The sequence below is a fragment of the Pogonomyrmex barbatus genome, unplaced genomic scaffold (assembly GCF_055798465.1).
Source record: "Pogonomyrmex barbatus isolate J1 unplaced genomic scaffold, ASM5579846v1 scaffold11, whole genome shotgun sequence".
NCBI classification, from domain to species: Eukaryota; Metazoa; Arthropoda; class Insecta; order Hymenoptera; family Formicidae; genus Pogonomyrmex; species Pogonomyrmex barbatus.
Genome location: NW_028297107.1, coordinates 5,730,198 through 5,752,065, shown reverse-complemented (window position 1 = coordinate 5,752,065; position 21,868 = coordinate 5,730,198). Strand labels below are relative to the sequence as shown.

The window sequence follows — 21,868 nt, the reverse complement described above, 5'->3', positions numbered from 1 at the left end:
ATTATTTAGGCGCAATTTTATCATTTTCCCTTTCACCGTACGGGCGGTACATATAGCTTGTCAATGAATTTTTCACGCTTCAATTCGCACGTAATTAATCGTGCGTTATTCGACGCAATTACGCGCGAACATAATTCGGAGCGAATAAATCGAGAACATTCGATAATTCTGTAGAGTTGCAATTTGATGAAAAAGCAGAATTTTGCGGAACAGGTCTGCCGGTTCGCCGGCTGCCGATCGATCGTAGCGGCATCGACCTCGGTGCGAGCCTGATGTCAAAGGTTAATTCATCGGCTTATAAGGCTGTCACAGAGGTCAAATCCTAATTCGCTCCGCTCCGCTCGGTCGACGATACCTGAGACGAGACTATCGACTGTCCTTTCTGAATTATTGATCAGCGAATCTAAAGATGTCAGATGTCACGGGACAAAAGTCAGAACTATTTCGAAACCCGTCTGCAAGCGGCGATATTTTAAAAAAGTGCCGCATTTAGTCCTCGTGTCTGATCAATTGTAGCTAATTGTAACAACACGCTGTAACGCGTTCCTAAGATAACATTTCTATCGTAATCGTAATATGAATGTCCAGCTGCAAATGGCCCGTTTATTTCACCGCAATAGTGAGTGCGGTGAACCGATCGCGTTTTAAATCCGACAGAAAACCCAATTGAGACGGGGCGGCCTCTAACATACTCTCATTAGACTAAATGCCGTATTTAATTACATTATCATTAAAAGTAACGCGGTAGCGTTTCGACGCCAAGTGTACGCGAAAGAATGATCGTTATTCCTATTACCGTTATTACCGTTATAATCCGCGATCGGCGGATTATTTACGCGATGCACGCGACTCACGCGCCGCAAAAGTAGTACGGAGGCATTGTACACACACACACACACACACACACACACACACACACACACACACACACACACACACACACCACACACACACGTCCTCGGCCGCTTGGCAATTAATCAGATTGTCATCGCCGTTACGTAACGGCCGGGCCAAAAATTACTGTAATCATTCGAAAATTGATAATGACGTCCGCGCGAGGAGGTAACGGCGCTCGATATATAACGTGGCGCATTCGGGAAACGTTTCTCCCGAGAAATTTCATCGCTAAACGAGCTTCCCCAGGACACGCCGCGTCCACCAACGGCGTACGAGCCGTTGCGAGGAAGTATGAGGGCCACAGTTTGCTCGTCCGAATTTACGGTATCGTTCGATTACGCCTGATGCGTTCGGGCTATTCGCCGCCGGGCGGTAATTCCACCGTCACGATTACGGCGCGCATTCTCTCGCATCCGGCGCGATATGCGATGTCGCCTGTATTCTCCCGACGACGCGTCGGGAGTTTGCACGGAAACGTCACTTCCGGAGCTTTCGGCAACGCGAATTGGCACGATCCTTCGATCGCGCGACCCGCTAACGAACCTTGCAGAAACTCTATTGCTTCTGGAGAACGATACTCTCGATTTCGATAATCTCAGATTGAATGCTATCGAAAGAATAGCTCCTTTAAAGAGTCTATAAAAAGAAAAATTCGAGGATTAATAGTATAGAATAAAAAGGTAAATATTATATACAAAATTCTAGAAAGTTCGTAAGACTCGACGATAATCTGTCGGATAATTTCGAAATAATTTCCTTCTCGATTTTCACGATTTGTATTTAGCATGTCGTGTATCTCACCCCTCCTTCCTCTCACCTTCTCGTAGATCTCATCTAAGTTCGAATAAAAATTCGACTCGATTGTAGATCCGGACAAAAAGGAACAAAGAGAGATTTTCGATAAATTGCCGTCGAAAGCGGCAGCGGAATTGAATTTGAGGAAGATCGATATCTCGGTGCTGATCTAAAGCTACTTAAGGCTATCCAGAGCGCATCCCAAACGAGTTTACCCCCCTCCCCCCTATGTACGAGGGAAAAAGTCCTGGGAAAGACACGGGTGAGCTCTTTGGGGGCGAGAGACACAAAGTGGACAAAAGGTCTCGAGAGTGCATCGCGATGCAAGTAGCCGCGCATAAATATTTGATAACACGACGAGGAGATAGATTGCTGCTGCATCGGCGTAATAACGACGAGTGTATGCGTGTGCCGTGTGTGATTCCGACGATCAGGGGACAGGTGGTGCACAAAGGCGGGAGGGCGGCAAAGGGTGTGCGAGGGGATGCTTTTGGCCGCGCGCATAGCTCGCATACCGGGCCTTCCTCGCGTGGTATGTTATAATTAGTGCTCCTCCTGCCGCGCACGCAACATCGATATGTCCACGAGCTTCGGAATACTTCCCTAATGAGATGGTCGCGATAAACAACGGGGTTAAGTGGCCGCGCGCGACCGATGCGACGTGCCGCCATCGTAAGTCCTGCGCGAAAGCGCGGGGGTAAACCGCGCGGTAAAACTCTCGCGGTTTCAGCGCGACTTCGAGAGTAATAAGAAACTATCCGATTCGTGAAATACGCGGTCACCCTTAGGCTCCCTCGACTCGCACAAAAGGTATGCACTCCGACACGGAGTCGAGTCGTCTCTTCATTCCCCGTAAGGGAAACTCTGCTTTCCTTTGTGGGTTGTACGCTGCGTTCTCGTGAAAATTGGAATTTTGTGCCAGGTGATTTTTTTTTTTTTTTTTCTTTTCGAGAATATTGCACGGTAGGTAAATCACATAACGTCTATTCAGCAGTCATCGCGGATGTATGTTTGTGGAACGAAATAAACGCATGCGAAGGCTAAGCGTAACTCGGCTCTTGGCTTTTAGCTCTTTGCCGCAATAGATTTACATCGTACATCTCGCGTGCGCGACGTAAGCATGTTTTACAACTCCGGCCAAATAAAAGCGTCGGCAGAATTCACGTTCCTTTGTATGTATCTCTTTCTCTCTCTCTCTCTCTGCAACGCGAATATTTTTACAGGTCGCGCGAACCAGGTCAACGTCAATTCGCTGACGTTGGACGCGACGAATTCAAGGTAATGCGTCGTGAAGAATTTTCCACTCGTGCCACTTCACTCGGATTACGATGTATTTAGAAATCTCTTAATTCTTACCCCGTGAGTTCGGTGAATTCCGCTGATCCTGCGGAATCTTCATATCGACGCAGGGGTTTACCGGCGTCGTCGATCGCGTGACTCTCCGCGAGTCGCGCCGTAACGCCGTGGCAACTTTGAACTTGATCTATTAATAATAGCCGCGGAGGAGATTAATCGCGTCGCGGTCGCGCCCTCGCGCCCGTCATGAATCAACGGATCTGAAAATCGTTTTTTGATCTCGAGTGCGCGCGCGCGTCATGAAAAATGTCCCGGTCGCACGGAAGTCCCGGCCGTTGTGCGCGGAGAGGAAAAAGTTTCTCTATTAGCGCCATTTACTCTCATTTAGCGCGACAAACGTCATCGCCATTAGGATCTCGCGGTGCGGCGCGACACGGCCGCAGAAAGTGAGGAGGAGGAAGGAGAGGGGGAGGGGGGGCAACAAAATTGTAGGTCGTCCTGGGACGAGTGGAGGTAGACGATGCGCGCTGGATCCGCGAGCTCCTTTCTTCGGCCCCTCGCCGCCTCCTTCCGTAATAATCGTTACGCTGGATAGCCTCCGGAAACGGCGCCCCGAAGGTATAGGTGCGCGTGAGATACATACACCGATATACCGGCGCTCCCCAACCTTCTCCCTCCCCCCCTCCCTCTCCCTCTCCCAATTATGTTTCATCAAGACTTTAATTCGGTACTTTGAACACCGTAACGCAACGACCCGGGACGGACGGAATTGCTCGCCGAGTATCTGTATCTGGGAAGGCGCAGTCTGGGAAATTAAATATCGCGAAGAGTCTCTCTCTCTCTCTCTCTCTCTCTCTCTCTCTCTCTCTCTTTCTCTCTCCTTTCGGGGGAGATACGCTCTCTACGTGAATATTCGCACGGCGCGTATCTCTTTTTTAAGAGCGTCCGCGCCAATTTGTAAATGTTATTGTTGCAGCTCCGCACGGCGTAGCCGGTTGATTTCCAAAGCGACGGAAATTTTAAAGGCGCTTTGGAAAACCACAATCGACGATGACTTTTTCATCACTGTCTGTCTCTACATACATTTGTTCTATTTTGCGTTGCTTCGTTAAAAAAAAAAAAAAAAAAATTGACATAGAATTTTTCATCAAAACGAAAGAATTTGCAGACGGTATGATCGCCCTGATGTTTATGAAATGAAATTAACTGACGTTCGATATATTTATGCGCGATTTCATAAATCCTGTGGACAGGAAAGAATGTATGTTTACGACGAAGTTTTGCTGTGATATCCTCGCGAAATCTCTAATGTTACTATGACGGCGGACGAACAGCGGAGAGGCGTCGCCACCGTTATCAATTATAACGCCGATAAAGCTGCCAAACTGAATCTCGGAAACATCGAGCAGTTCCGATCACCCCGCAGCAAACCATCCCTTACTCTGATCGATTGAAATTTATTGACACGCCATAATTACATGCCATGGAAGTTGATTGTGTGGCGTTCTGATTCCCATTAGGTGGCCGCATTTAGGAACTGACGCGACTCACAGAAAAGTCGCTTAAAATTCACGTGAAAATTAGGTTAGCAATTAATGGATATCTCAAAATTCGATTCCGAGCGAAGGAAGGGGCGAAGTGACTCGAGATTAGCGTTAGACACTCACGTACTAAAAAAAAAAAATCGAACACTAACGCTTCCTCTTCTTTGCGATGTGATATTGGCAATAATCCTCAAGAATGTTTCTTTTTAACTCAAAATGAGACAATCTCATTTCCTGCAGATTTCGCGATATTAAACAGTCCCAATTTTCAAGATATTCTATTCTATGTCACGTAAAATTTTTTTTACACATGTAGATATAATATAAAAAACGTAATAAATTTAAATTCAATATTGAAACTCAAAACGATTGATAAAAAATTCTTAAAAAATCAAGATTACATAGAGCATATTTAAAACATTATAAGAAGCGATTCGTTTCTTTGGACTTTCTTATTGTCGAATTGTGTAATCTTTAAAACTCTACATATCTTATATTTAATAAAAAAAAACGTACAAATCAAGCAAGTTTAATCCAAGCGAATCCCTTCGAATTATGAAACGGCAGTTGATTACGGCATTCGATTGTAAATCAGGGGGAAGAGCATATCCAAGGATTTGTCCTCCCTCGAGTGGTATCGATTCGATGACGATCGATCGAGTGGTTGTAGAAAAAAACGAAAAGGACACCGTTTGAGAGAATCCGGGATAGCGAGGGGAGAGAGAGAGAGAGAGAGAGAGAGAGAGAGAGAGAGAGAGAGAGGGGGGGGGGGAGGGGGAGATTGCGTGCCACGAGGCAAAGACCGACAGGGAAAAGTGCACGCGTCGGATACACGATACATGTATATGTATTCGTTATCGTGAAACTGGTTAAGCGTTTCCTACCTCTATTTGCGTTCGGTCGGAATACACTGTTTGTCTTCAATCTGCGTGGATCGAAAAATATTGAAGAGGTCGGGCATACGGGTTAATAGCACGCCCGAGCGATCTGCGCTTCGAAATGCGCACTCAAACAATGCCGTCGGTACCCAACAGCCGCCGTTGCGCTTAATTGAGCGGATTCCCCGCGTCGTTAAAATTCTAATGATCGCTACGTAAGTATTACCTGGCGATCCTGTTTATAAGCGATAAGCTCTCCGCGAGAGCCCGCGCTCCTAATATAGGCACCGTTTCGAGAATGATCCTCCTCGCTTCCTCCCGGCTTGGGGGAGGAGCGATGGAAGCGGAGTAGTCGTGCGCGAACGTATAATTCGAGGATCGCTTATTCGCAAAAGAAGAATATTTGTAACACCCGGAGGAAATGTGGAATGTGAAAGAATTCCCGCTGGAGGTAGTGGAACTACCGACCAGAGCGAGTGGTGATGTACGTTTAATAACGGTGAGGTGAGTCGGACTCTCGCGCCACGATGTCGTAATAAAGAAGGGCGCCGCAATAGGGCTGACTTTGCTACGTATTAGTCGCGAGAATCCATAGATCCTCGGAGTATCTCCGGAAATTTTTACAAACGTACAAGTACGTATGAGTTGGGAAAACGGTAAATCGAAACATCGGATTCCGAGTCGGAAATCATCGATGCCAATTTCGATGATTGTCGCGATGAATAGTGCATCGGTACTCGCCTCATCGAAGGCGATTTGATCAAATTTTTCCACTTTTTGGAGCGATAAAGACACTTTCTCGAATTTTCTATAACCGCTGATAAAAACCAGCAGTTGGCATAAAAATTGAAAAAAAGTATATCAACATTACAACGTTACATATTGGTATAACTAAAAATTTAGATATATATAAAGTGTAATTTTTCAGCTCTTTTTTAAATTATATAATTAATGACTATACTTTTTTTAAGGTCGGTTCTAGAATGTGTCCAATTGGAAATTTATTAAGAGGATATGCCTCCAAGAAATTGTAAATACCTATTGCATATTTCGTTGCCTAGTTGAAGCTACGGTCGTTCCGTAGTCAACGCAATTTCGCAAATGCTAATTCCGCAGAGATTTTGCATGCAACAAGAACGAAATTGCAAACTCACGTGTACAGCGGTACTCCGGCTTCGTCTTTAAACCAGAAAACCATGTGCAGCACGTCTTCGCCAGGAGGAGTTATGTCGCACGGCAATTCGGCAGGCCTTCCCTCCACCACGCTGATGTTCACCAATGGAACTGAAAATAGACAATTAAATTTGTTTTAAAAATCGTTTTACCGCCTTTGTAATACAAATCTGATGCAATATTAATTAAAAAAATTAAATTGTAAAATTAAATTAAAATTACATTTATATATCAAGTCTATTGGTTTCTTTAATAAAGAACTCTCTCATTTTTGTTTCTCCGTGATCTCGCAAAGATCTTTTTTGACAGGGAATTTTTATCGAAAAACAAATTTTACAAAGAATTTTCCCAGCGAGCAAGAAATTACGCAAATGTATGCGTGTAAATCGATAAGTGATATTCGCGTGTGACTCGATATCAGGAATATCGGCGATTTGGCAGTCGCTGTCGGCGGCGATTGGATGATAAAATCCAAATCGAAGATTTCACGATGGGATTAAGAGATCCGGCTTATGAAATTTCGTTTTTCCGCGGGACATCCCTCGATCGTTGCCGTGGTGGTTCCCGCGGAGTATTCTCGCTCTCTCCTTGTCACATACACACGCGCGCGCACCCCCATAGCCGGGGGCGCAATCCGACTGGACCGATTCGAGTAAGTGGATAGCTCGTTGGTCAGATCTCGCCCGGGAAGGCCAATTCCTTCCGTAAATTTCCGGTAGGCTATTTCCAAGAAACGAGTTTCCATTCGATTCGATCGGCTGCCTCCGTTCTCTTCCCGCGTGACGAGGCGAACCGGGTATTGCCACCACACCGTGAAGGGAATTCCGTGAAGGGGATACGAAGTTCATGGCGCAAGGATCCCCCGGACTTTTTGTCGTTGACCGGTGCAAGAAAGAAAGAAAGCGACCGCGTCTCGCCTCGCCGCTCTCGATTTTCTGTCGCGCGCCAAGCCACCGGATCGCCGTTGGCTCCTGCCGTCGAAGTACAACGAGGGTGAAGCATCCTCCTGCGCAAAATGAAAGTAACAACACGGAAATCTACCCTTCCGTCGTTCGAGCGTCTTTGCTTCGTAGTAAAGTAACATCACGTTCGGTCGAGTCATCTGTATCCATAGACGGATTACTTTGCAACTCGATGTGATCTGTCTACAATAATATATCTCCCCTAACAATGACGATCCTTTGAAAAAAAAAAAAATGTGTAAAATGTCATTGTCTTTTTTGATTTTCATATTTCTGTTCTCGACAAAAAAATAACTAAATATCAAAATTATAATATTAACTTGTAAAGTACTTCATCGTTATTGTAAACAACATCATGTCGGAATGTTATAAACATGAACATGAAAAAGATAAAAATAAATTATTTTGCCACAAAACTATGAAACTGTGAAAATAACATTAAATTAATTTAAATTAATTTCTTTATTGAAATAAAATTGTTTTTTGAAGAAGAAAAAACCATATACAAGATAAACAGGATATTGTCTCTCCAATAATAACTAAAGTAATATTTGCTTTATAAGTAATGGAAAAATATTTTCAGAAAATATTAACAGATGGGAGATTTCAAAAAAAATCTAAACAAAAATCCTTCGCTGTTGTCCCCTGTCGATAATCGACATGATATTTTTCCTGACAACCTACATCGTTCTGGTGGAATTTTAACGGACCTTATCAGCGCGAGCAAGGGACAAGTATAAAGATTAGCATAGGCTTAGTATTTATTGCATGCCTCCGGCTCCAACGACGGGCATAAATATTGTTTAAGGGCGACTCTTTATCATATAAACGCCCCGGCGTAACGGTGCTCATTTGAATTCCCGCTTTTTCCAGGGCATAAAATGGGCTTCGTCGACGCGCAACAAGCCGTTTACTTCCCTTCGGTTAACGGGGTAGTTGCTGGCGCCGCGGTGCAGCAACGGCAGCGGGAAAGCCGCAAGTCTTCGAGCGATTGTGCGAGAGAAATGCAAGAAACCCCCGTGGATTCGTTATAATTTTATGTGCGTATCTTATGCAATTCACGGTTTTCGGTTTTGAGCGTCTCGTTTTTACGCGTCGTTGTTTAATCGTCGACAAATTTAAACGTAATACCGTGACCAGATTTCAGAGACACACACTTCGAGAGTTAAATCGACCGCGTTGAGAAAAGAAAGCGAAGTAATTACTCACTGTGAAGCTTGGTCGCTTCGCGATTCAATGGCGTCGACAATGCTTTCAGCCGCGGCGAACGCATTCGATTTCGATTGCCTTCCGTACCTGGAAATCCGCGTTCAGTTTACACCGCGTTTACATATTTATGTCCTCGATTTCCGCATCGGCGAGCCGTGACTGTCGATGGACCGTCAATCGTTCGACGATCGACGCGTGTACTTTAAATACCAAGAGGAGCCTTGAAAGCCGTTTCGATTAATGAAATTCCGCAACACGTCCGCAATTAACCCTCAAAGACCCGAGGCGCCGCTCGAAATGTCCAGCGGCGCGCTAATGGCGGGCGACGGTCGTGTAGCATTCGAAACGCATTTAATGAATTCATTATCGACCCAAATCGGCATTCAGCCCCGCGTTTTCGTTCAAGGCCGGCGCAAAACGGTGGCGCGTTTCCGAAAATCGATGTACGTGAAATCGTTTCGGGTTAAATCGCCACGTCGAGTAAACCGCTGATCTCTAATCTAATTTCAAAAATTAGATACGTGGAAAGGGACGGGAGGGAAGGGAGGGAGGAAGGTGCAATTCCCAGTCGGTTTGTCGATCCGTGAAATCGGAACGATCCGGCGCGTCGTAATGTCGATTGGGCAAGTTTTTCGATCAATTCGCGTCGCGCACATTGGGAAAAATTTCACTTCGATCGCCGATCGCTTTTCGTTAACCGCCACGTCCGATTTCGTACGGGCGAGGTTGAAACGGGGGGAGGGGAGGGGGGAGAGAGAGAGAAACGAGTAGCGGGGAATAATACAATTTCAAAAACTCGCGTATACGTAAAACGTCTCGGACGTCTCTTTTAAAATAAGATATTAAGGGGAAAGTCCTAAAGAGAGTCCATTTGCCGCGCTCAAAGTGCCAAGCGCGCAACGATACACGTCCTCGCCCTGTGTGCAAAAAGGAGAACATCATGAAGAGAGGACGAAGTTTCATCCTGCGCGAGTGCCGGGAGAGCTTGAAAAAGTTTAGTCAATATCTGCAGGGGAGAGGGAGGGAGATACGGAAAACGGATACGTCGCGTATCGTAACGTAACGGACGTGTGACGCTCTCGCTACGTTTTTAACACGTTCAATTATATACCTGCCGCGGTAACGACGACAGATGTTCGGTTACATCGTCGTGACGTTGTCACTCGCGCGTTTCAGAATGATGTCTTCATTAATAATTAACAGCGCCCGCTCGGCAGCTTCGCGAGCGTAATTACAGCTGGGGAGGGGGGGGCACACGCGCGCACGCTCGCGTCGAGAAGAGAGTTACATAATTCTATTAATAATGCCGGGTCATTACATCTGCCGGGAAGAACCGCGTGAATAATGAAAACTTCCCGACAAAAACTTCGCCGCGGGAGGCATTAATTGCTAACGAGGAGCGAGAGATCAAACTCATGATCTTAATGCGACCCGTCCCGGGGAACATTTTGAGAATGTCACCCCTAGTTTTCTTTTTCCATCCGTTAATATCGCGCAGCATGTGGTGCAGGGAAGATTGAACCGAAGTTTCCGTCCGAGAGAAAGAAGAACAAAAAAAAAGGGAAAAGGAGGGAGAGGGAGGGAGGGAGGGAGAGAGAGAGAAAGAGAGAGAGAGGGGGGGGCAAGACGTAGGTGGACGTCGAGTCCGTTGTGTTCTCTCCGGGGGGATTTTCGCGTGAACTTTTCTCAAGTTATACCTCGGCATTCTTCGCCGAGCCACGACATGACAGTGAAAGCAAGTATTTTCATAAATCTCCAGGAGCGACATAGATTGATCATGTCGTTGTATCGACGTCGCCATTACACCGTAATCGCTCGGGTCCGGATATACGTTAATGGACGACGCCGCTATATCGCATGTAACTTAGATACATACGATCGTCCCGAAGCTACGAGATCTTCGTAAACGACAAATGTCGAAATGTCCGTATATTTTGCGTTTAAGGTATACATTTATATTACAGCGTCTGCATTACATTTGCGCTCGAGTAACGTTTCTTGAGCCTTTTACACGACAAATTTGCGAATTTGCGAGGTAAAATAATCTCGACTAATTATCTACTATTTTATTTTATCTACTTACTAATTATCTCCAATGATAAACCGATCACTGTGCTTTCGATGCAGGACTCAAAATACAAATGTATCTGCCGTAAATTAGCCCGCAATAGGAACAATTTTGTCGTATTACGAGTGCAGTCGGTACAGTCGGACTGATTCGGGGATAGCGGCCGAAACACGGCGTTACATCCGTTATTTAGGGGTAGTTAAGTGTCCTGAGCACTCTCCTGCTACCCTCGTAACACGCCTCTCGGGCTGGTCTCCTCAACTTGGCAAATCCCGTTTGCTTCCACTAAGCGTATCAGCCTCACCATTGTCTACGCTCATTGTCCCCCTTTGCCCATCTCCTTTTCACGTCTACTTCGTGTCGTATTAAGTTAAAGGGCAGCGCCGGGGGTAGGACAAATTAGCAGTCGCGTTAATCAGTTCCTTAATTTTCCGCGGTGGCCCAACCGAGGTGGAAAATAGAGGGAATGCGAGAGTTCCGCGAGTTTTTGCTCTCTGTGAATCACGGAGCCGAGCGTGGCACGGAGGATCTATTGTTTGCGAGGAATCTTCCCTCTGCACGAAGTTTTAATGGCGAAGAGTCGTTTCGCAATGCCGGTGGTAAAAGCTCATCGTTCATAAATCTTAAAGAAATTACCGGACCGATTTCGGAACTCCTTAATAACGCAAGCTCGGACAATCCGCGGATTACCGTCGCTCGCGGGAATTCGTATTCGAAGGAGAATCAAGATTGACAGGGACAAAAAGGCGCCGCTTTTGTCGAGCGCACAATCTCGCGTGGAGTGTCGCCGAGACAAAAAGGAAACGGTACATAAAATTCACGCAATCACGCGATCCGCTATCCTTGTCTTCTTCGAATTTGTGGTAGAATCGGGCGTAGCGCGCGGTCCGCACATCGGGATTTCACGTTCCCATTCTGCGGTTACGCGGAAACGACACGGCACAGGGAGGGGGGGGGGATTCAGGGGAAGGGAAGTATTGGTGAAAGCTGCGGCGAAAGTGGTGGCGAGAGGACGGCGGGCAAGCCGGGCTTACGCTTTATTGCGTATTTACATATTTCCACCGACGACGTTTCCCGGCGACGTTTCATAAAATTCAACGTCTTTACAAGGGTCGACGCCAGACGCCTCGTCGACACTTTATACCTTTGAATTTTCGCGACGAGGATTCGTCCGCTCCGCGTCGCGTTGCGTCGCGTCGCGTCGGCGATGCTTCCGTTCCGCGGGAGTCGTCTATGCTTTTATTTCTCCGAGCGACCGGAATGGAGAAGGTCGCTTTAAAAGACTGGAATTTCTCTGCGATCGCGAAAGGTTCGGTGACCCGCCCGCTCCGTCCTCCCGCCCTCCCCCGAGCGCGTTCTACATCTGGCGCTTTACTACGGTGTGCGCCATGAGAAACGATTCCACACACAAGTTCCACCGCAACAACAACGGTTTCCCCGATATAGAATTTTCGTCCGAATTGATATGTATGAGAAGGATATTGTGCACGCGATACGCAGGTTTGCGCGTATCCTTTTCCTTGCACATATTCCCCGCGGATATCTTCGGAAATACAGGTTTCGATTTAATATGGACGTAAGATGTTGATGCGGAGAAGTGATAATTGCATGCCCGACGTTCCGCGATGCGTTTAAATCTCTTCCCGTATCACGTCTACAATCATGATTTATTTATCATGATTTATTGTCATATATATTTTGTACGTATTTATCAACGCAAATTTTACAAAAAAAAAAAAAAATGGTCTTTCTATTGTGTGTATTTCAGGCTACATAATTATGAGATAAAGATGTGGATAATTTCTATATCGCCGTACGTCGTGAATGAAATACAGACACCGTGTTACATTCCATTACATTCTCGTCTAACAGGAATGTTTCCTACACAAACAATCCTCCACGGCGAAATACTTTATATCCCTCGGGGAATTTAATCCCCCATGTTGCAGCGTATCGAGCAAGTGTCCTCGATTTTTCTTGTCAGCTGCACCGACCGACCTGTTGGCAAATAATTTCCTCGCTTGACAAAACGCTGGCTGCGGAGAGCGAAAGGGAATTCATTGGACCGCGCCGCGCTTTGTCTTGGCTGAACTCGCCTGCACGAAGCCGCCTCGTGAAAGTTCCCGTCGGCTCCATACCGCAGGGATTAAACTTGCTATGGTTCTTCGGGGGGTAGATCCTTCGAGGGTAGGGTAGGATAGGATAGGGTAAGGTAGGGTAGAGCTGGTAGGACGGCCGGAGTATATCGCGGAAAAGCTGCCCCCAGACCGAACTCACCCCCCCCCCCCCATCGCAGTCGCAGTGTTAAAGCTCCGTTAAAGCCGAACCACGTAAAATTAATTAGGACGTTTACGAGCGACCCGGTTTCGGCGGGTTGTACCCGACTACGAGGCGACTCTCGTAAAATTCGACGAAAGAGTGGATTAACCTCTTCCCCTCCTACCCCCCTCCCCACCCTTCCCGCACCCCTGCCAATCCGGGACCGAAGCTCGAAGAGCTTCGATTTCGCGGGATGAAAAATAATAGGGAACCAACGTCGCGCGAGATCCAGGTGGATGATATGGGCTTAGCCGGATCGGACGGACGGTTAGTTGCGATGAAGTAACAGCAATTCCGCTTCGGCCCGAGGTCTCATGGGCCATCTACGGGGCGCTGCCGGCGATCGAGCGTGTAGAATCGTATAAGGCAATTTGGATTACGAGCGTGTTATATCCATCACGCGCGGCCGGTCCCCCTACCCATTTGTTTAGCCACGTACAATTTCGCGCCGTACATGAGTTATTTTATTACTCGTGGATTCATTTGCGTTGCAGCTAAGTCGAAACGAGAATTTTACACTTCTATAAATCTTTCGCACTGTAAAAGTACGGTGGCTTTAAAACTCGTCGAAACTCAAAATTGTTTTCTTCAACGTCACGTAAAACTACCTAGTTATCCTCTATACACATATATATATATATATATATATGTACACACACGACGAATATGCAACGTAGATTTGTTATATACATAAGAATAATAGGAGCATTACGTTCGATGTTCGACGGCTCGACGTGGCGTAGCTTCATAATAAATTTAATGTTATGTTAATTCCGACAACTCACCGAAAGTTACACGCAAGCCCGCTATTATCGAATACGCCAAAAACTTAATTTATTTTGCGATCTGCAATCGCGGATTTCCGCAGCGGTCCGCCGTATTATAGACGCGCTTCGCCCGCACCGATTTACTAGTTGAATCAAGAAAATCAGGATATCCTGAAAACACGTTGCCAGGCGTTCCAGGGCAGTTTGCCGGCGCATCGTTAACATCGCAGGGGAGTCGTAGTTTGCAGGAAAGCAGGCTAATTGAGAGGTCGGCCTCCAGAGAATAGAACGAATCGCTTAGCTACCCCACTTCCGTCTTTCTATCCCTTCGCCCTCCCTCTCTCTCTCTCTCTCTCTCTCTCTCTCTCTCTCTCTCTCACTCTGTCTATCTATCTATCTTTCTCCTTTGAGCTGCAGTGGTGCGCTTACAGCGTAACGACGTCGCTTTAGAATTATTAATAGATCCTTACCCCAAGAGATTCCCATTGTTGCCTAAGAACAGGTTACCCACAGGCTTCTTTCGTGGGTGATAACTGCGTAGGGTGTCAGACATGTGTGATAGGTGCAAAGAAATTTTAGAACAAAAAATAGATTAGAAAAAATATGCAAAATATGCAAAATTATATTCGGTCTTAACGGACAGCAAAAATAGATAATGGATTCAGTAAAACGATTTAAAAATTCAAGCAGAGACATTTCAAAGTTCTTTAGATAAGAAAGAAAGAAACAAAATCTCGAACTACGAACGAGCGAATTAGTAAGTATTTTACTTATTTAGCTCTTTAATGTGCGCGCGAGAGGTATTTGAAAATATCTCGTCTCACTTAACTTTTAAATAGTAAAAGAATTCGCTAGGAATTTTATCTCCGACTCATCCGTCAACTAATTTAAATGTTTCAGATTTGCTTGCTGTGCGCGGCAGCTTGCATCGATTGTTCAATTTAATACAACAAATTATGCGCGGATTATTCGTAATAATTGAGATATTATTTTATCTCAATAAAAGATAAGCTGCTCGAGATACCGAAATAAATGCAATTCTTGCATAAAATGTTCTTGCTTAAAATTTTATGCACCTTTATAATAATAAGGATGTGCGGGGAACATGTCTAAACTTATCGGAAATCCGATAAACGGATAATTGTTGGATCGCAACACTCTTATTAACAAATCATCTCCCAGATGGTGCATCTTTAAACAGGTTCTACACCGGATTTACCTTAATCTTGATAGGACAACGACCTTAGCGTGGAAAAGAAGAACTTGAATTGTTAGTACACGAGAATAATTCAAATTTAAAACCTCAGCTCTCTCTTAGTTTCTTGTTTCATTTCGAGATTCGCTGTCTTGTAGCGCAAGATGCAAATTCTTTTCCGAAAATAAGGCAACATGCGATAAACCACTGTAACTCTACAGATTCTACAAATATTTTATCCTGTATATTATATCGCCGCTATTCAACTTCATCGATATGATGATTTATGCATCACAACGTGAAAATTACATAATCTTTTGGATCCCGTTACGTATGAATGTGTGCATGTGGCCATTCTATTCCATGTATTTGGTTCAAATTCAGGCAAACACTGCTCTCCCCCCCCCCCTCCCCCCGTATGCTTTAACATATTTTATTCAAACATATTTTATTCAAGGGTATTCGCTTTTTATATCAAGCGAAGACCCTTTTAAAAAAATAGAGGATTGGCCGACTGATAAAATTTAAAAATTCAACGTCTACTAGTTATTGCGCTTAAAAAAAAAAAAAAAAAAAAGACTCGAAAATGGGTCAATCAATGAAACGGGACGCGACGGAATGTAGCGAGCGAGGCGTTACGGAATTATAAAGTATCGCGCTTCATTGCGATCGCTGTCGTAACGCGAATCGGTCGGAGGTCGTAACGCAAATCGAACGGAGATGGTAATTTCTCGCTCGCGTTTTCGCGGGCCGTCGTCGTAGTCCGCGCGATTAATTTCCTCTCGCCGCACACGTGTGCGGAAAGGCCACCACCAGCACGCTTCGAACGCGCGACACGTAACGCAGAGACGTACGTCGTACGACTCTTCGGCATTGATGCGACGTATAACGTCCCGTTAATGCGACGAACGTTACGACGGCGTCCGTAGAAACGCGCCGGCGACGACGTTTCTGACGTCGGTGTTGCTGGTGGTTGCCGTTGCTGTTGTGCATTGTGTAGTACACCATGGCACCGGCCCGCGAGACACTGAGTTACGAGCCACGGAAGGGAGGTCGCGGCCACTTCCGGTTGTAATGCAGTTTGCGCAACAATGGGAGCCACAATGGGCCAAGGGACCCACGTAACATTGCGCTCCCTTCGGAGACGTTGGCCTTTGACCGAGGATCAAAGCGCTTCTTCCCCCCCTTTCCTCCATGTCCCTCCTCCCCACCCGATCTCGTATAATTCGCGCGAAACCTTTGCGGGATGGGACCCCCGATCTTCGTGGCGGATTCATGGCCAGTGGATTATAACTTGGGCCGCGGAGGTGAATCCGGATTATTCCTTGGGGTATATCAAGACGCGATTATCCTTAATCAACCCTACAAAATGAAATTTACGTAACACAGACGCGCGAGGGGCGTGCGATATAGCGTTTCCTCCAGGAGTTCGGTAACTATTTCTTTTTTTTTTTCTTTTTTTAGATTCGGTTAATGACGAGAAGATATATATATATATATATATATATATATATATACGTACGCATAAGTAACTCTCGCGAAAGGAAAGCAAGAAGAATAAAAATCTATCAAGCTCATTAAAAGTCCGATAATTCGCGACTGCAGCGCAAAGGGCCGGCGATCGTCTAACAGATTTTCAACTACCGCTCGGGTTCCAGGCCGGAATCCCGAACGAGGGAGAGAAGCGGCACGGCGAGCGTATTCAAGATATCTTTAATTAATGTACTTTCGTTGCAAATCTAATCGACCGGGGGGGGGGGGGGGGGCGTTAATGAAAGCCTTCGGAGACGGGGTCGGTCCCTTTATTATCCTCGTGATTTCCGACGGGGACGGTATAAAATTGGCGGCAAATGAGCGGCGCCGCCTCGTTGTCGGCTCGCCGAGGAAGAGTCAGCCAAGAAGTTTGCCAGTTTATCACGCCGGGAAAAAGACTCGAAAAGAAGTGGCCGAGAGTGAATTGAAAGTCGCGAATTGCACGACTGCCCCGAATAGCAAACGACTTATCACGCACGAAACGATTTCCGAAAGTTGATTGCAATTAACCGCGACATGCGTGGTTTCTTCTAAATTAAAAGGTGATCCGATAAGCTTAAAAAAAAATGGCAACTACCGCACACCTTTCGAAACGAATTGCGAGATAAATGCGAGCGTTACTGCGAGTCGACAGCGGGAGATTGAATTAATTCTGGATAAAGAATTGGCGTCGGCGGACCACTTGAGAGATCGTTAGGGCACAGCGGGGTGCAAGCGCGATGAAAAGGGGTGAAACGGTACGGGAGGGCAAGGTAGACTTCCCGCGAACGTTCTTCGAAAACTTTAAATAATGTTTGTAAACTCCGTCCGAAGTAATTCGCGTAAGAAAAGAGAATTCCGGATCCGCGGCGAATGGAAGGATCGAGTTTACGATAACTTTAGAAATAATGCCATGATCTTGCGGTCGATTATACTTCGCCGTGCGGAGGGATGACGGAGAAAGCGGGAGAAATGCCACGGCGAACGTGTTGATCTCAACGAAATCGAGAATTAATTATTTCCTTAAAAATTTCGTGAATCTTTATTGGCAAGCTTATTTTTATTTTCGCTATCTCATTTACTGTCAGTGACGAGCGAATTCATCAATTTAAAAAGGAGATCGTATTAGAAGAGATCGGTATTATCAACATCAAAGTTTAAGCTAAATCCTATTCCTTTGATGTAATGGATATGAGATTTAGGGTACAATTTAATAAAAGACTTAAATGAAAAACGTAAATGAAAAACGAGAGACTGTTCGTCATTATTTATTAATAACCCGAGTATATTTTCGTCAGGTCGGATTACGTGGTACAGAAGTAGCTTAACGAACTTTCTTACGAGATTCATAAAGTCTGTAACCGACGTCGTTCGGAAAGTTTTTATGTGGAGGAGAAGGGGAGGGTCAGCGTACCCCCCGATTTTCGAGAAACGCTTTATCGTTATTCGCTTATTAACAATCTCCGAACTTTTGCTTTTCCTCGTAAAACGCAATCCGATGACTATCTTCGATCGATGAGGGAGAGATTCTGTTCCAAAAAAAAAATATATATATATATATACACTCTCCCTTCATTTTTCCCATTTTAAAGTTCCACGCTGCGCGATGCGAAAAAATGTTACGCCACTCGACACCGTTCGTCTCTCGTTCATCGCTCGCGTTCGTTTGTTATTTTCGTAATCGGGATGAAGTAAAATATGTGTGCGGAAGAATCAAAAAATGTGTGCACGCGCAGCGACGGAACGCGCGCCGAATTTTCCTGACAATACGGCCGCCGGTGCACGAACGAATGTAATTGTTTGATCGTCATCTAGTTGGTAGATATGTACGATGCCCGACGGCGGCATATTGGTATTTGCTTGTCGCACGCGTCAATACCGTCACTTAACTAGCAAATATCCGACCTGAAGCGAGGTAGATAGGCGGCCAAACTCCCGGACCCGAGCACTCCCCCCACCTACAAATCCCGTGCTTGATAATGTCACCTATTGTGACTGTTCTGGCACAGACTGCGCGCGCTACAAACATCGCAGATCCGATTACAATGAATTTTAGTCCCGCTGTCGTGCTCAAGTTGCCGAAACAATTAATGAGATACACGCGAGAAACGCGTGTAGAGTTCGCTCATTATGCCATTAAAATTCCTGTCCATAAAATTTCTATTATTACGCCAAAAAGATATTTAATACCATTTTAAATACGTAATACGATAAAATGATATGATTGTCCATTTTACAATAATATCCCTTTTAAATAACATCAAATATTATTTCATATATTATTTCATTATTTAACGTTCTATATTAACATCAAATATACATTTATCGTCTTTGCGAATAGTTACACGCAAAAATTAATGTAATATCAATTTTAACGTGAAAAACTAATTTCATTTATGTCTTTATTTCAGAAAATTTAAATTGTTCTTTTTTTCCAAATTATAAATATATCTCGCTCCAAAAGTGATATCTTTCTCTAATTAAACAAACTATTTTTTCGTAAAATGTATTAAAGTAAAACTAATCGTTATTTTCTCGAGTTTATATATTTCACAGAATTTTTTAGAAACGGGCCTAAGAGATAAAATTACGCATTTTCGAGCGGAATTTCGACAAATCCACGAGGAGCTCGTCCGGAAGTGGCGCGGCACGGTTATCGGCGTTTTCATGAGCCGGTTTCTGCTTGTTTCGCCAGCTTGTCTTTATTATTCTGTTTTTCCACGGCAACACGGCGGTCGTCTCGGGCTCGCATTCAAAGATGCCGACGCAATTTTATATCCCCATGTGCGCGCTGCTGCAGCATTCCGGAATGGCAGTCGCAATAAGCGACTCCGCCTGCTTCAAATGCGACGGTTTGCGGGTCGGTTTCGTTTCATTTCCTTCTTTCCGCCGTAATTGCGTCTCGTTACGCGCGATTATACAGTCCTTGGCGCGATCCTCCCGCAACGTAGAAAAATCGGGGGCGGCCCCGAGGGTTAAGCGACGAAGGAAAATAGCCGGAGCGATGAGATCTGATTACTTTTGGATTTATTTTCAAAAGAAAATCTCTTCGCGCTCGATTTATTTGAGAACAAAAGGAAGTACAATATTTTTTTGTCACTGATTGGAGCACCAATCGAATCGGTGACAAAACATTATCTCTCTCTCTCTCTCTCTCTTTCTCTCTCTCGTTCCGCGCACGTGTGGGATTCACTGATATTTCCGCTTTTTCCCAGTAAAATATGTCAAATATGGATTCCGCGCGAATTCAGCGGAATCGTCCGGGATTCAGTGAGAGCGTCCAAACCGTTAAAAAGTTTTGTTCCGCCATTACGGTCACGCGATAACAGTCGATTCGCGTCAGCGCAACTTGCTGCCCAATGTTGCCTGCTCTTTGACAGAATATCTCGTTTTCGAGTGCGGTCATATGCGTAAAAGACACTTCCTGCCCCGAAAATAACGTGGTTTTTCCGACGCCGATTAATTCGGACGCGCTCGCTTTTAAAAATTCCCCTTCGATCCGGTCGCGATAGATTATCGTTTCGATTGAGACGTGCTCGCGCGCGCGCGCGCGCGTGTGTGTGTGTGTGTGTGTGTGTGTGTGTGTGTGTGTGTGTGTGAGACAACACAAGTATAAGCACGTGCGATAAATGGAGAACAATGCGAGGACAGACGTAAACGGTCGGCTGGCGCTGCTATACGTGCCAATGGCATCAAACTATATTTGGCAACGACACAATACTCCGGCGCAGTAGAAACGTTCCGCGGGTAATTAAAACTGCGAATAATTGACCGTCCGGCGCTTTCCAATAATTAATTCCATCCGTCGGAGATAACGTCACGATTCATTCCGCGTAGGCGTAACGTCAACTACCGCCCGTGTGCATTCGCGCACCGGCTATGCGTTCGACGCGTCCGGTCCGGTAACGTATGCATTTTATGCGCGCGTTGATATCCGCGAAACCGCGCCGTGTGACATCGCGTCGCGTCGTGTTCGCTTGATTTTCATACATACATACATATCGACCACCTTGACAGACGTTTCAATAAATTATTTCCGACGTTTAGCGTGACTGCCCGTACAGTTTCTTGAAATAAATCAATCCTAAATAAATAGAACGATAAATAAATCTTTATGCATAAAAAAAATTTTTTACTATGTACTACATCCCTGTTTTTACTGTTGCTGTAAGTTAATAAATTTATCATGATTTAAGACGTAATGTTGATTTTATATTTTTACCATAAATATTTTTTAAATACTTGTAGAAGGTTGATCTAAGAACGGCTTGTTTGACACGTGATGTATCAGTAATTAAAGATTGCTTCGCAAGCACGAAGATCTGAATCTTTTATCCTCCTATGGTTATTTAAATCAGTCCCACATTGAGATAATAGAAAAAATAATAACATTTGTTCATATTTAAATCGGAGATTATCAATAACACTCGTTTATCAAATCGATGGTACACCTGGATTCCCTTGACATTTGATTATTAAAATAAATGAGATTTGTTTATTTAATATTGTCTGATTCTAAATTTAACGTACAAATTTGTCATCAGATTTCATGTTGTAAAAAACTGATAATAGAGAATTCATAGGTTAAAAACAGAAATAAAACAAACACATCTCAAGGTGCGAAAAAGTTAATATTTTCGGAATATGTTATAAATACGTCTATGGAAAGTTTAAAAAGTTGGGGAGATTTATTTTTAATTCTTTATTCGATAAAGGAGATCTACATAAATATTAGCACGCTGAAGAAAGTTTTAATAATTTGCAACGTGTATACAATCTTGCCCAACAAGTTGTATTTAATGGCAATAATAAAACGAATGATGCATTGTATGAGACGTGTGTGCCTCCAATTTTCCATTATGACAAACCACAATTGCCGGAGTGAACATAATGAGCTTTTGTCGTCATCATGCGCCACCGTATATGTCCTCCCTCCCCCCGCCCCCCCCCCCCCCTGTGTAGCGCACAGTTGTAATTTTATAACAAGATAATACGCGCGTTTAATATGCAAGAATTTACGACGTACGCGATATCGAAAATTATCTATTAATCGGCGGTAGCCGTAACGCGCTCGCAGCGCCGGCGATCGTTTATTCATGCGGCTCTAATTGAGTCACGTAGAAAGCTCCACATGGTCACACATTTATTTTACGCCGCGATATCTTCCAGATCGTAAGCGATAGGAGTCATTAAGCGTGGCGAAGCGTGAAGTATCGCGGGACCTTGGCTCGCCGCTTAACTCGATTCGAGAAT

General features: G+C 44.9%; 1 protein-coding gene across 6 annotated transcripts in view; it reads right to left on the bottom strand.

Annotated features, from left to right (window-relative positions):
- The window catches only part of LOC105432042 (kin of IRRE-like protein 1), a 363,147-nt gene that overhangs the window by 191,254 nt on the left and 150,025 nt on the right, over positions 1–21,868 (bottom strand). For all 6 annotated transcript variants that reach the window (XM_089070858.1, XM_089070856.1, XM_089070855.1 and 3 more), the window contains one exon: positions 6,565–6,694. In XM_089070858.1, coding sequence (XP_088926984.1) covers positions 6,565–6,608 — 44 coding nt within the window. In that variant the 5' untranslated portion in view covers positions 6,609–6,694. The remainder of the gene's footprint in view (positions 1–6,564; positions 6,695–21,868) is intronic.